The following is a 14545-nucleotide window of genomic DNA, read 5'->3' on the forward strand; positions in this document are numbered from 1 at the left end:
CTGCCCTTCATCTGAAGGATTCCCGCCAGCCGGCACACGTTTAGACACCATTTATGAGTGATTTTCCCTCAGATAAGGCGCGGAACCGTTCATTTCATGCTCGGGGACAGGACCCCGCACTCTCCCGACGCCCTCAGGGAGCGGCGGCTGCGTGTGGGACGTGACCGGGGCTGGCGCCGCAGCCCCGCCCCCGAGAGGCGGGATGTCCGCTGCCGGACGGGGGGATTGACCAATAGAAATACAGAGAGGACAGCACGGACCAATCGCTGACGGGAGGGGCGGGGCCAGGCGCGCTGGGTGGTGGCGGCGCGGGCGGCGCTGCGGCAGAACGCGGAGGCGGCGAAGCGGATCGGCTTGAGCGGGAGCGGAGTGATCGAGGCCGGCAGCAAACATGTCTCTCTCCAACAAACTCACCCTGGACAAGGTGGACGTGAAGGGAAAGCGCGTCGTCATGAGGTGAGGTGAGGCGTGGCGGAGGGAATGTGCGTCGCCTGCGGGCCGCCCTGCTCCACGCTGGGGCCGGGCCGGTGCCCCCCGGTAGCAGCCCCTTGCCCGAGCCTAGCACATGTCGATTTGTGAGGTTTTTTTTGTTGTTTTTTTTTTTTTTCTGGGTGTTGGAGAGGCTCCTGCATCATCGTCGAGCCGGCCCGGCTCCCCTGCGGGGCCGTGGCGGCCGGGCAGGGTGTAAATCCCGGCCCGGCTCTGCCGCCCTGGATCGCCCCGCTCGCACGTGTGTCGGCCACAGGAGGCTGCAGGGCAAATCCAGCCAGCCTGCTGTGCTTTTATTCCAGAGAGCTACCCCAAAAAACGCTTATTTCCCAGTAATTTTTTTCCTTAATACAAATTCAAAAAGCATTGCAATAAAAAAGTGAAGATACAGCTCTGCTCAGCTGTCCAAATACCAATAATAATTCATTTCTTAGCAGGAATCGAATCACAGAATCATAGAATGGCCTGGGTTGGGAGGGAGCTTAAAGCCCATCTCTTTCCATCCCCCTGCCAAGGGCACGAACACCTTTGGCTAGACCAGGTTGCTCCAAACCTCTTCTAGCCTGGCCCTGGACACTTCCAGGGGTGGGGCGTCACCGCAGGTTTTCATCACATCCTGGTCTAAAACCCTAAAATAGGCAGTCTTTGCTTATTTATAAAGCATCAGTGCCTGAAAGCGTCATGTTAAAATTGTTGCCAAGTCCTGGGAGATAAGGGCACGAAGGTACATCGTGATATGTCCTGCTCGAAATACTTTAATTATGGGGTAGTTTGTTCAAGGTCACTAGAACGTGGTTACCGTGTGTGTGTTATCTGGTCTGTGAGTAGGCAGGGATAGCAAGAATATAGCTGCTCTTACTCGCAGTCTGACAGACAACTTGCTCTTTTTACCCCTCGTCTCTTCAACCTCGTTTTGAGCTAGTTCCCTAATTCGATTATCAGAAACCAGCCCATGTAGCAAGTACTGAAGAAGCTTGCTCAGGATTTCCGTGCACTTTCTAAGTCTGGTACAACAAAAGATCTCTCTGTAGAAGTCTGCACCTGACTATTTTTTTGGTCATCTGACTGGTTTTTTTCCGTTTCTGAGTCATGTTACAGAGAACGGCCGTGCATTGGCAGGTGATGGGCTGGGTTTGCCCGCTCAAAATCTCCGTTAATTAATGCTAATGAATCAATTTTGCTGTTCTGTGAGGGCCTACCCAAACACAGCAGGTGAGCTGCTAGGCTCCGTGTCTCCCGTCTGCATGTCAGCTCTCTGAAACGAGTCACCACGTGCTCTCAGTAGTACTAAAATCGATACCTCTTCTTTTTCTCCTCATGTTCATGGTAATTTTGGTGTACTCACATCCTGCTTCGCTTCGGGTCCTAGTGCCGAAGCTTCAGGAAAAGTTGAGAATGGGGAGGAGAGAGGGCTCAGGGGAGCTCAGATTTCAATGGTCTGCAGGGGGGAGGAAGGCTGAGCTGGACCTTTCTTTTGTAGTTTTGATGGCTCTGTAGAGCAAACTGACCTTTTATTCTCTCCTTTTAGGATAATGGTGCTTTTCTTTGCCCCTTCTAGAACTCGACCACTGTGCTGTGGGGCTGCCAGTTCAATTTCTTTCTGCTCAGCTACTTCTGTTTTGCTGGCAGCTTTTGTCTTTTCTTCCCATTTGTTTCACGTGCTGAGTGGGCTGCAGGGGATTCAGTGACGCAGCTTGCCGAACGCGAGGTTTTTAATGTATAGAAGGATGAAGGATGCACACTCTGCTCTCTGCTCCAGCCATGGGTGTTCCCTCCCGTAGCTCAGTGAGCAATTTGTGCCTCCGCGGTTACACAACGCAGCTTCCTGCACATGGGCACAGGAGAACGGGCTGCTGAAACTCCGCCCTGCCAGCCCTCCAGCTGGCACGGCTCAGGAAGTTACCTCAAGATCCAAGTCAGGTCTTCCAGGGAGAATGTGATAAGCCACAGCAGGGAGATTAGAGCTGCAGGGGGCAGAAGTTAAAGCTTCCTTGAACTGCCTGTTGGCCACAGTAGTCCAGCCAAGTATTTCTGAAATGTCATTTGAGGACACAAAGTCACCAGTTGTTGTTCATTCCCTTTCCTTAGGATGTTCCTTGTTGGGGATCTGAAATGATCTTACTTAAATATGAAAAGTTCTGTCTGGGTTGATTTCCAGCTCAGCATTACTGCTGCTCTGGTCCTGAGCATTAGGATGTGTTGGTGGCCCAGCTTTCCTGACTTATTCTAGCAGTGGTTGTTCTCCATTTGTGGTGTTATCACAAGTAGAAATGGCTTAGAACACATTGATTTCAGAACAGAACTTGTCAACAGGGCAGAGGTGAACACCTAACTCTAACTGTAACACTGCTTTTCTAGCCAGCACCTTTACTGGCAGGTTCCCTCACTCATTTCTTGAATATTTAAAATTAAATAAGCAAGTAATAAAATAAATTTGTTGAATATTTAATTTTGCTTCTGGTTTTTTTTTTAGGGTTGACTTCAATGTTCCAATGAAGGATCACAAAATAACCAACAATCAGAGGTGAGCTGTAATTTCCATCCCAGATGGAGGCCCCAAAGTCTGCTGTGTGTCTGACTTCACCCCAGTACCTGGAACATTACCATGATTAAACTGTTATTGTTCATACCAGAGTCTTAAAGGTGTCAGAGAAAGTCCAACAATTTTTAATTAAACCCTCTGCAGTTGCTAGCAAACTACACTTAAATACAAGGCTGATACTCACTGCTGTGGAAAGCATATGGAAAAAAAATTGTTATTTTAGAGATTAACTTAAACTTCTTAAATTGGCCATGGCCATTTCACAGCCACATCCCTTAGGCTGTGTGTGAAAGTTGTCTCTCTTACTATCCAGAAGTCTCTGTGCCTCCTGCTTACCCTGGGGCTGTGGTAACTTGTCTGTGTTAGAAGAATTGCTAAAGTGCAGCACACAAAACCTTGGAGTTTAGAAACAGTGATGCCAGCTGTCTTGCCCTGCTGCTCTGCCACTTGCAGGAGGTGCTAGCTTTGCTCACCACAGTGTTCTCACTGCTCATCATTTCTCTACTGGTGCAGGATCCCAGAGTAACCTAGGGAGCCTTTTAGTGTTCAAGTGTGTCCTGGCATTTCTTAGCTGAGCAATCAGCAGAACTTAGATTACAAAATGCATTTTAATTCCATGTCCTGTATTGCTTGGAAGGTAACAGTGAAATGTATGCAAACAGGCTGGGATGGAGAGTTTTGTTGATGTTTTCTTAAGAAATTGTTCTGTCCAGTTCTTGTGCTCTGTTTCTTTTGTCATTTTTGAGGGACAGCTCCCAGGGCTCATGTGTAAGTGGTACTAATGTGCTTGCCTGGTAAACTCTAATTGAGTGCTTATTAATTGGTTCTTCTGTGCTGTTACAGAATCAAGGCAGCTGTTCCTACCATCAAGCACTGCTTGGACCATGGGGCCAAGTCCGTGGTTCTCATGAGTCACCTGGGTCGCCCGGATGGTGTCCCCATGCCTGACAAGTTCTCCCTGGCCCCAGTAGCTGTGGAGCTGAAGGCACTCCTGGGCAGGTAAAATGGAAAAGCAGCCTGGTGTGCACCAGGCCTTCCCTGCCAAGGGACCAGGAAAGTGGTGAGGTTACAGTGTGTGTCTTGTGTTTGCAGGGAGGTCTTGTTCCTGAAGGACTGTGTTGGTGCTGAGGTGGAGAAGGCCTGTGCCAATCCTGCTGCTGGCTCAGTCATCCTGCTGGAGAACCTCCGGTTCCACGTTGAAGAGGAAGGCAAAGGCAAGGATGCTTCAGGGAACAAGGTGAAACATCATGTGTGCCTGCTCTGGTCTTACCTGCTCTTTGCTGCAGATTGACAAGGAGCCAGCAGCCTCTCTAAAGCACTGATTGTGAACCTGCTCTTAACAGCATGTCAGAGATCTTTAGTTCAGTGTGTCCCACTGTTGTGCAAAAGCTTTGAGTGGAATACAGTGAGTTTCCAAGATGAAACAGCTCAAGTGGAAGGCTATAGATGACTGTCAAAAAATGAGAAAGAAACAAAATAGAGCTGTGCTGCTTGTTAGGCTACAGTATTGGATGCTAAAATGAAAACCAATTTGGAGACAGTTTGTTGCCACCAGGCCCATAAGAATGATGCTTCCTTTTTGGGTTACATGCCTAATATTTCTGCAGCAGAGGGATTATCAAACCCTCCTCTAAGCCTGTCTGCTTTTCAGAGCAGTTCTCTAGAAGCAGGCTGCCTTGCACCTCTGACATTTTGCTGAAGGTCAGCAGAGTGCTTGCTCCAGACAGCTGCTTTTCTTAGCGATGGTGACCCCGCTGGCTTACAGAGATCCAGTGCTTGGAGGGAATGCTGACATGGAGTGCTGCCCTTTATGGGCTGACACAGGACTCCTGCAGCTTAGGAACACAGCACAGAGTTGGTGAGCCTGTGCAGGTGGAAGGGGGAAATTGAGCAAATCTGGAATTATTCCCTGCTAGAACTATGTGCCACTGCATGTATAGTGGCAGGGAGAAGAATGGGGCAAGAATTTCATTTTCTCTGGGAGACAATCCCTTGGTTTTGTGTGTTTCTGTAATTCCCAGTTGATTTAGCTGGGTATGTGCGTATGGAAGCACACACTGCACTCAGCACATCAGGGGACAGGTGCCAGTGTCAGAGCTGCCTCTCCTAACAGAGGTGAAAGTCAATGCTGTGGAAACAGTGATGCAGTACAGGATTGCAGGTTGCTGACTGGTGCTTAAACTGTGTTTTTCCAAAGTAGATGCAGTGGTAGTGGTTCCTTCTGTCAGAGCCTCTTGTGTTCTGCTCACAGATGGTACTGGTTCCAACTGCAGCACTTAGTCTCTGTGCAGCCAGGCAGTTTACTGAGAGAAGGAGCAGTTGGCAGCATTGTTCTAGAATCTCTGTGGTCCCTTGCATTGTCTCCTGCTCAGGCTCTGCTAAAAAGGGCCCCCAAAGCTGTGCTGAGCCCTGCTGCCATCTCTTGGAGTGCCTTCTGCCATTGTCCCTGTGGTGTCACATCTGGGTGCTGGCAGAGGCCTCCCGTGGGGTGCTGAGCTGACTGAGCAGGAGAGCCCTTGGAGAGGGGCTGGCCTGACTCCAGTCTGGGCTGCTCCTCTGCAGCAAGTGGCTGCCAGCTACCTCTGAGCAGTCACCTGCTGCCCTAGTGGGCTCTGCTGTCTCCTCATGCTGGGAGGGAGAGCTGAACTGCATAAGCCATCCTGTGAGGATTTAGTAGGATGCTTGGAGGAGTCTCTTAACAGAAATACACCTGCTTTTACCCACTACATGCTACACTTATCTGCATTTCCAGCACTGGCTGCTTTCACTGTGGCCTGTTACAGTGTGCAGGCCTTTTATCAGACTGTTCATTGGTTAATCCTCAGTGCAGTTGCTAAATCAGTCCTTCAACCTTTTACTTGTGTCTCTTGGAGATTGTGCATGCTTTGTTCAGTGAGTGAGCATGAATTTGTTTAGCCTGATCTCAGCATTGCCTTGTCTCTCCACACCCTTCCTGTGCTCCCTGTGTTCAGCACACAACACTGGAAGTCTGTTGGAGAGGGACTGAAAGGTTTTTGGTGCTGCAGTTCAGAAGTGTGAACAGGCCTCAGCAATAGCAGTCTTGGGGAGTTTAAAGTGGAATTTAAACCATTTAAGCTTTTAGTTGCTTCTGTTGGACTGGGAAAAAGCAAATGAAGACACCCACCAGATGAACTGATGAGTTCCTCAAACTGACCTTTGCTTTGGGTTTCAGTCACATAGCTGACTTTGAGCTCAGATTCAGAGTCAAACTCTCAGGGTACAAACTTGTCCTTTCTCTTTTTAGATCAAGGCTGAGCCTGCAAAAGTGGAGGCTTTCAGAGCCTCTCTTTCCAAACTGGGAGATGTCTATGTCAATGATGCCTTTGGCACTGCACACCGAGCTCACAGGTGGGTACCCATTTCCCTTCCACAGGCAGAACTACAGAACAGTATCTGCTGTGGAAACACATCAAATACTGCCCCTGAGGAGTTTTAACTTCCTTTTGGGCTTATCCCACTATCACTGTGCTGTGTTTGTTCCTCAGTAGTGAATTTACTGGAGGTAGTTGTCCTCAGTGTATGCTCTTTCAGGCTGTCTTGGGGTACAGGAGAAAGCTGAAACAAGATCTTAAGACTTGCATTGACTTTTTTTAGACTTTGAACATCTAATGATTACTTGCTTAGAGCTTGTATAAATTGTCCTGCAATGACAACAGCCCTCTTTTCTAAAAGATTCATCACTCCAAAGGTATTATTTCATGGAGTGTGTTTGGATATGTGTATTTGCAGACAGACTGCAGTTGTCCTCGTGGAAGAAATCCCTGCTCTTGGCTATTCTTACTTGTCCTCTGGTTTATTGGATCACTAGTTGAGATGATAAATGTCTTGCAGACCAGTATCTCTATGCAAAACCAATGTAAAAAATGAAGCATGCACAGCTGTCTTACCAAACTAGGAAAGCAAAGCCCCTGTGTGTGTTTTCATGCAGGTGGTAGCTGTTCTCATTGCTGCAGCTGACTGAAGAGTTGGCTTTGTAATGCTGTGAGGCATGGGGGTGTTTCTATACCTCCATGTCTCACAGGAAAAGGAAATTTTTCCTTTCCTCACTTTTTACTTTATTTCTGCAGCTCCATGGTAGGTGTCAATCTGCCTCAGAAGGCTGCTGGCTTCCTGATGAAGAAAGAACTGGATTATTTTGCCAAGGCCCTAGAGAGTCCAGAGAGACCCTTCTTGGCAATTCTTGGAGGGTAAGACTCAAGAACATTGTGACTTTCTCTAACTGCCCTAACAAATGACATGTTGTTTAAGCAAGTGCTTTCCTTTCTAGTATACCTGCAGTTCAGCTTTGTAGCTGACTCCTGAGATGTGAGATGTGGATTAGAGAGGAGCTAACTGATCTGCTCCTGTGATGATACAGTCTGGCTGTTCATTGTCATTCCCTAAATTGAGACAGTCCCCAGCAGTTTTTTGCCCAGATGAGCCAGGAGAGCAGTTAGAGATGGCCCAGACATTGTCAGTGACCTTTTCCCCCAGTTCAGGGTACAGGAGTGCTCAGGCTCAGCACTCTGTAAATTGACACGACCTCTCATTATGCAACGGGCCCTGCTGGGGCTGCATGGGCTCTGCTGGGCAGTCTGGGGAAATCAGGCTCTAAAGGGCTACATGAGGTTTATATTTAAATAGAAAAGAAGAAACAGAGGGCTGAATAAGGCTCCAGTAAGTTGAATTTTAATGCTGGCTTGTTAACATTAAAAATTCTCTTTTGCCCATTCCCAATAATTCTTTTGTTGGATCATTCTCTAGAACAGCCTTGACGTACCAAAGTCACAGTATTCATTATTCATTGTTTTACCTTTTGTCTGTTACAGAGCCAAAGTTCAGGATAAGATCCAGCTGATCAGTAACATGCTGGATAAGGTCAATGAGATGATCATTGGTGGTGGAATGGCATTCACCTTCCTCAAAGTGCTCAACAACATGGAGGTACAAAGAGAACAATTCCGTGTCTGCTCCTAGTGGGGAATGTGGTCTGAACGTCCCTTGCATGTTCTGGGATTGAGCACTGGCTCTCCTGGCTCTCTGCAAGAGTAGGGAGCACTGAGAAATTACTTGACAGTCTCTTTTCAAAACTCAGATTGCTGCTATGTCTCTCCATGGGCTTTAAGAAAACAATCTCTCCAGAACTGCTGTCTGAGCAGTTCGGGTGCTGTTGTTCTCTTCTGTCATGACCAGGAGCTAAATGAACACCTCTCTTACTTTCCCCAAATGTTTCCTTTAGATTGGCAACTCTCTGTTTGATGAAGAGGGATCAAAAATTGTCAAGGACCTGATGGCCAAGGCAGAGAAGAACGGTGTGAAGATCACTCTGCCTGTTGACTTCATCACTGCTGACAAATTTGATGAGAATGCACAGACTGGGGAGGCCACAGTGGCTTCAGGCATTCCTGCTGGCTGGATGGTAGGTTTGAATGGGAAAGGGACTGACAGGGGGAGCAGTAAGGAATAGGGTGGGTAGGACTCCTCTTAAAGGAGTAGAAAGAGAATTGTGAGCCTTGGCAAATGTTCCTGAGGGCAGTCAAGCTGTGTGGAGTTTGTTGGTTTAATGAAATTGAAGCCCTGTTGTTTGTTCTGAATTTTTAAGTCTAAAGTAGCTTCTGTGAGATTTGGATTAAAGCAGCAAAAAAAATTCCTCTCCCAACATGCAGATCTGAATGCAGTGGAAATCCCTTTTATTTGACTAGAATTTAAGTAGGGTTGGCAAAGTTTTCTAACTAAGGCTTCAAGAATCTGACTTTGATTTAAAATTGACTTACTGGAAGATTAAGAAGTGTTAGGAAGATAAATACCCCCCCAGACTCCACCCTCCTGCAGCAGCTGGTGGCAAATCTGTCTGTGAATAGAGAGAAGTTCTTGTTTCATGTCTGGGGTGAGGGGGAAGCTTCTGGCTGGGCATGGGTGATTTGAGCTGGGGGTCAGCAGTGAGTGACTTCTCTCACTTCCCTTAGGGCCTGGACTGTGGTCCTGAGAGTGTGAAGAAGTTTGTTGAAGTTGTGGGAAGGGCCAAGCAAATCGTGTGGAACGGTCCAGTTGGGGTCTTTGAGTGGGACAAGTTTGCCAAAGGAACCAAAGCCCTGATGGACAAAGTGGTAGAAGTGACTGGAAAAGGCTCCATCACCATTATTGGTAAGTAGTTGTGTTCTTCTGTTTCTAAATGTGTGGAGGAAGCTTGTGATGGCCAGCAGTGTGATAGAAATACTGGTGAAATTATTTTCCTCAAGTTCTCCTCTGTCCTTCAGCTTGGGCCTTCAGCTGAATCTGAATTTCTTGTGTGTCTGATGGATTCTCTTTGTGCTACAGGTGGTGGAGATACAGCTACTTGCTGTGCTAAGTGGAACACTGAGGATAAAGTCAGCCATGTCAGCACAGGAGGTGGTGCCAGCCTGGAGCTGCTAGAGGGTAAATCCTCTCTTATCTTCATTTGTTTGAGTAGATGTGGAGTTCTGGGTGCTTTACCATTATCATTGATCAGGAAAGCACAACAACAGTGTCATGGTTTGACACTGACCTCTTTAACCAACCAAAACCAAAAAAACATTCCCCTAAAAGTTCTCTACTTTTAACCCCCTGTATTCTCAAAAACATACCCATGTCCTCAGTAGCCACACCAAATACCAATATTCACATCTCAGCACTAATTAATTTAACCACAAACTCCCAAAAAACTCACTTCCTTATCAAACCAGGACATAGAGGAATGTCTTTTCTGTGCCACCATGTGGAGTTAGTTACATGTAGCTTTGGAGCTACAAGCTCCTTTTCTGTTCTGGAGCCCTCACAGAGAAGAGAGGAAAGAAAATGGAATATTCCTGCAGACAGCACAGCATGCTTCTTCCAGAAAGCAAAAATACTGAGATAGAAAATAAGAGTGGGCTGGATTTTATCACTGGTCCCTCAGGACATGCCAACCGGTTGAAAATGCTCGGTTTCTGGTAGGGAAGCCTCATCAGAACAGTCTGGAATTCTTGCCAAAAGTCTCTTCTTCCTGTTTGGAATTCCCTTGGTTTTGGGGAGCCCTCTAGTGCTCACCGACAAACGTGCACGAGGGTACTTAGGATTCAAAATGGTGAGGCTTGAAGGGATTCTTGTAACGAGTTCCATTGTTCTCTAAACGACTTTTCATTTCCTCTAGTAATTTGCCGTTTCCCAGTGTGTGTAAATTATCCAGTGCTGTCAACTCCTCTGGAGAGGAGAAACTTCAGTAAACTGCCTTGCAGCTGCTGTTTGCAGGAGTAAGATGGGAGACAGAGCTTTTGTTTCTGTTGCCTAGGGAGTGATGGGGAAGGGAAAGAATGCAGATGGCTCGAAGGAAACGCTGTGTATTCAAAAGCACAAACTTGTCTAAGTTTTGGCCCAAAATATGGGTTTGTGTGTGTGATCTTTTAAATGTAACGGAAGTCTGGCTAATTAGAAAAGCTTCTGAAGATGAAGAAAGGGGAAAAATCCCTGAAAACTCAGCAAACTAGTGAGTTGTGAACAGTGTTACAATTCAGTCCTGCTGCACAGCTTGAGCATTAGATGGTTGTTTTTCTGAGGAAAGGCAGAACCAGAGTGGTGTCTGTTCATTATTAAAGTAGGACAAAAAAAGCTTAAAATGCTTTAGAAAATGTTGTACTTTATTAATCTAGGCCCTGGTACTCAAAATGTTGAGAATATTCTTTGATTCCATCAGTTGGAATGAGACATGTAAATGTCTCAACCTGAGTGTTTTAGTTATTTAAAGACCTGAGACTCATAGGAGGCTTTTTCTCTTAATTCATTCTTAAAATTTCCACCACACTCCCCAGAATTCTATTTACATGCCCCTAGGGTTTTAGAAAAGTATGCAGCAACTCCCTAAATCCAATCAAAAATCTGTTTGCCATCAAATTTAATGGAGAAGGATGTTGGGTGCTTGGATCTGGCCCTAGCAGAGACTTGGACAGAAATGTACCATGACTGTTAATTGAGAGTTGATAGCTGGGCTGTGTTAGGAATCTCTGCTGACATCTGAGTGCAGCTGTGCTCTGGGTGGATTCACTCTGTGGAGTAGGCCCATGGTCAGCATGGAGCCAAACTCTTCCATTTTCAACCTATAATTCCTGATTCACTTTTTAACATTACATCTCTTGCAAAGCTGTTTGAGCACAGAGAGGTGCTTACCCCTGCTGCTTTGTTTTCTCTGCCCCCAGGTAAGGTTCTCCCTGGTGTGGATGCCTTGAGCAACGTGTAGAGAGCAGAGCCCCACGCCCGGTCCCGTGCACAGCCCCTGAGATCCAGCACTTCAGCGCTTCCATCTTCCAGCTCTGCCAGAGGCAGATCCCAGAATGTAAACCAGAACGGGACCTGGGAGCAGGAGGGAGCAGCAGAGAGCAGAGATTTTCCTGACTGCAGTTTACATGATGTGGGTTTGTCCACTGTTACCCCACTTGAATTAATGTAGTGAGTTGAAGCTGTTGTGAATTTAGAGTGTATATATTTATATTTTGCCTTTTCAAAGAGATTAATCCCTGTTAGATGTATATCTCAGAAAGGAGTGCACTGTCCAGCTTCCATCCTAAAGGCATTTCCATCACTTGACACGGTTCAGAAACCAGAGGGGACTCCAGTTTTTTGGAGGTTGGTTGTAATAGCTGCTGAATAAACATATTTCAAGTGCTCCCAATTGTATGTTGTCCTTATTTCAGATTTTAGAATGGTCTGCATTAAAGTATCTTCTAGCAGCTGGAATCTGAGCTATTTTTCTTATTTGCTCTAATTATAATATTTCTAAATCTCCTTTTTTGTTTGTCCAGTGGTTCTATAAGCACCCAGTCATCATCAAAGTGAACTTAGTTGGTAAGGAAGTAAATTGCCACAGATGTGCAGTTATGTTAAAACTTCAATGCCCCTCATAATAAAGTAAGATGAAATTTTCAATGTGCAAGTCAAGAAAAATGCAAGTACAGCTGCTTGTCATCTAGAGAACTTGCCTCATAGTGGGCAACTACTGTATTTAATGTTAATAGAGGGAGAATTTTGAAGACTGAGGTAAAAATGAAGTCCCTGACAAACAGAATTGCAATGTGCCTCTGTTCCAGTTTGTTGTCCTAAAAGCACTGCAAGTAGCATGGTCAAAGTGCACAGTTGGACACTGAGCTTTGTGTCTGGCTTCACTGGCACGTGGCAGCACTGCAGGTACTGTCAGTGAAGGCCCAGCAAGGTGCTGCCAGAGCCTGGAGCTGGATTTCCACGTGGGCTGCGCTGTGCTGGTTCCTGTGCTTGCTGCAGGGCCCAAATGTGAGCACAAAACCAAACCTGGGACTTGTCCAGCCTCAGCCTGGCCTCAGCTTTGGGTTAGGGCAGCAGTCACAGCTCTGAGGAGGGGTACTGCTCCAGCTGAACTGCTGGATCTTCCTGCTGGATGCAGGAAGAGTGAGTGGTGTGGGGCAGCCAGGGCCTGGTCTGATTGCCAGTGAAATTCCAGCAGTGGTCTCCCAGGAGGTTCTGCACAGCACAGAGCATTAAGGATGAACCATGGAGGGGATCCCTGAGGTAAGCAACAGGTCACAGCACAGATTTCTGCTTTTCAGTTCATTTTTATAAATGAAATACTTTCATTTTGTTTTGGTGGTATGTGTTAGAACAGAGACACACTGCCAAATTTTACCTGGTCATGAGGGGGTGTGAATTAAAACCCAGTAATTGCTGGAGAGTGGTAAAGCTGCTATGAAATATATAGCTGTAACAGTGTAAAGCTAAAAAGTGACTATTGCAAAGAAAGTAGAAATAATGCAAATTATTGCAGCGCTGTGGTCTTCTCCTCCTCTTCCTCCCCTGCTTTGTAACTCTCCCAAGCATTGTCTGATGGCACATGAATGATGCACATTTTTGCTGTGCTGTGCTCATGTTTTCCAGGCAGGGGTGCAGACCTCCGACAGCTGCAGGAACGAGGCAAAGAAAGGAGGGGACTTGTCAGCCACAAAAAGACCGTGGATTTTGGAAATCCACTACTACAAAAACAAACATTCCACCATGTCTTGTAACAGATCCTCGTTGTCTGGCTCTGGCAAACAAGACCTCGTGACAGCACAGCCCGTTTTTGTGTCACTCTTGTGCCCCTGTGCTGCTGGACTCCCATGGAGCAATAACAGACTTTCCCCCAGCCCTCCTTTCTGGGTGTTTACAGTGGAAGGTTGGTGTGTGGCCCAACCTCTGCTGCCTTTTTCCTCTCTCCATCAAAAGCAACAAAACAAAGCTATCTGTGATTAAAAACAGCAAGCAGTAATAATGCTCTGTACACACAGATGTCTCTGCTTAAAACCATTTTTCTACCTGAATTTGGATGCTTCCTACTCCCATCTCTAAAATATTCTTTTGTTTCCATATGGCTTGTTTTGTGTACTGTACTGTGTTCAACACAGGAAACATGGCACAGCAGGGCCAGAGAGATAATCAGCTTTAAATAAAAATAAACTGTAAATAAAAATGGACCATAAGACCATATGAGCTGAACCCTTGATGGCCAGCAGCTGAGTATTTCACTGACTGACTTTCCAGGGTCTTTAAGTTTTACCTGCTGATACTTCTTTGATAGGTTGGCTTTTACATTTTTATAGCTTTTGTTGAGAGTTTCTGGGCCAAGGAATGGTCCCTGTCAGAAACATGGTGGAAGAAAGTTTAGAAGCAAAGCTGTTGGAGAAATCTCATGATGTGATGGAGTTAATAGATACAGCAGGTTTAGGGGGCTGATACTAAGAGCCAGGTGAAATAAAAAGTAAAGAACATAAATCCTTTGGCTACACCAACCCCATGGAACACTCTAGGCCGGGGCAGAGGGGCTGGAAAGTGCCTGGTGTGAAAGGCCCTGGAGGTGCTGGTCAACAGCAGCTGAACAGGAGCCAGGTGTGCCCAGGTGGGCAAGAGGCCAATGGCACCTGGCCTGTCCCAGCCATTGCATGGCAGCAGGACCAGGACAGTGACTGTCCCCTGAGTGGGCACTGCTGAGGCCAGTGCTGGATTCACTTCTGGGCCTTTCACTTCAGAAAGGACATGGAGGGGCTGGAGCATGTCCAGGGCAGGGAATGGAGCTGGGAAGGTGCTGGAGCCCCCGGAGCAGCTGAGGGAGCTGGGAAGGGGCTCAGCCTGGAGAAAAGGAGGCTCAGGGGGGACCTTGTGGCTCTGCACAGCTCCTGACAGGAGGGGACAGCTGGAGTCTGCTCCCAGGCAACCAGTGATAGGACAGGGGAGGTTCAGGTTGGATATTGGGAAGAATTTCGTCACGGAAAAGGTTGTTAAACATTGGAAGGCGCTGCCCAGGGCGGTAGTGAGCTCCTCATCCCTGGAGGTGTCCAGGGAACGACTGACGGGGCACCCAGCGCTCTGGGCTGGCTGACAAGGTGGGGATCGCTCACAGGCCGGGCTCGCTGTTCTCAGAGGGCTTTTCCAGCCCCGCCGGTGCCGTGATTCCCCTCGGCCGAGGCGCGCTGCCCGCAGGCGCCCGGCGGCTCCCCCGCCCGTGCGGAACTACAGCTCCCG

General features: G+C 47.3%; 1 protein-coding gene across 1 annotated transcript; it reads left to right on the forward strand.

Moving 5' to 3' along the window:
- Positions 1–297: 297 nt before the first annotated feature.
- On the forward strand, positions 298–11693 carry LOC132333700 (phosphoglycerate kinase). Its single transcript, XM_059859056.1, has 11 exons — positions 298–456; positions 2963–3013; positions 3875–4030; positions 4124–4268; positions 6297–6400; positions 7120–7239; positions 7861–7975; positions 8271–8450; positions 8998–9175; positions 9350–9448; positions 11221–11693. Exons 1-11 carry the CDS (start codon positions 392–394, stop codon positions 11259–11261), a joined length of 1254 nt encoding a protein of 417 aa, XP_059715039.1. The 5' UTR covers positions 298–391; the 3' UTR covers positions 11262–11693.
- The last annotated feature ends 2852 nt before the right edge of the window (positions 11694–14545 follow it).

The sequence above is a fragment of the Haemorhous mexicanus genome, chromosome 14 (genome assembly GCF_027477595.1).
Source record: "Haemorhous mexicanus isolate bHaeMex1 chromosome 14, bHaeMex1.pri, whole genome shotgun sequence".
Lineage (NCBI taxonomy): Eukaryota > Metazoa > Chordata > Aves > Passeriformes > Fringillidae > Haemorhous > Haemorhous mexicanus.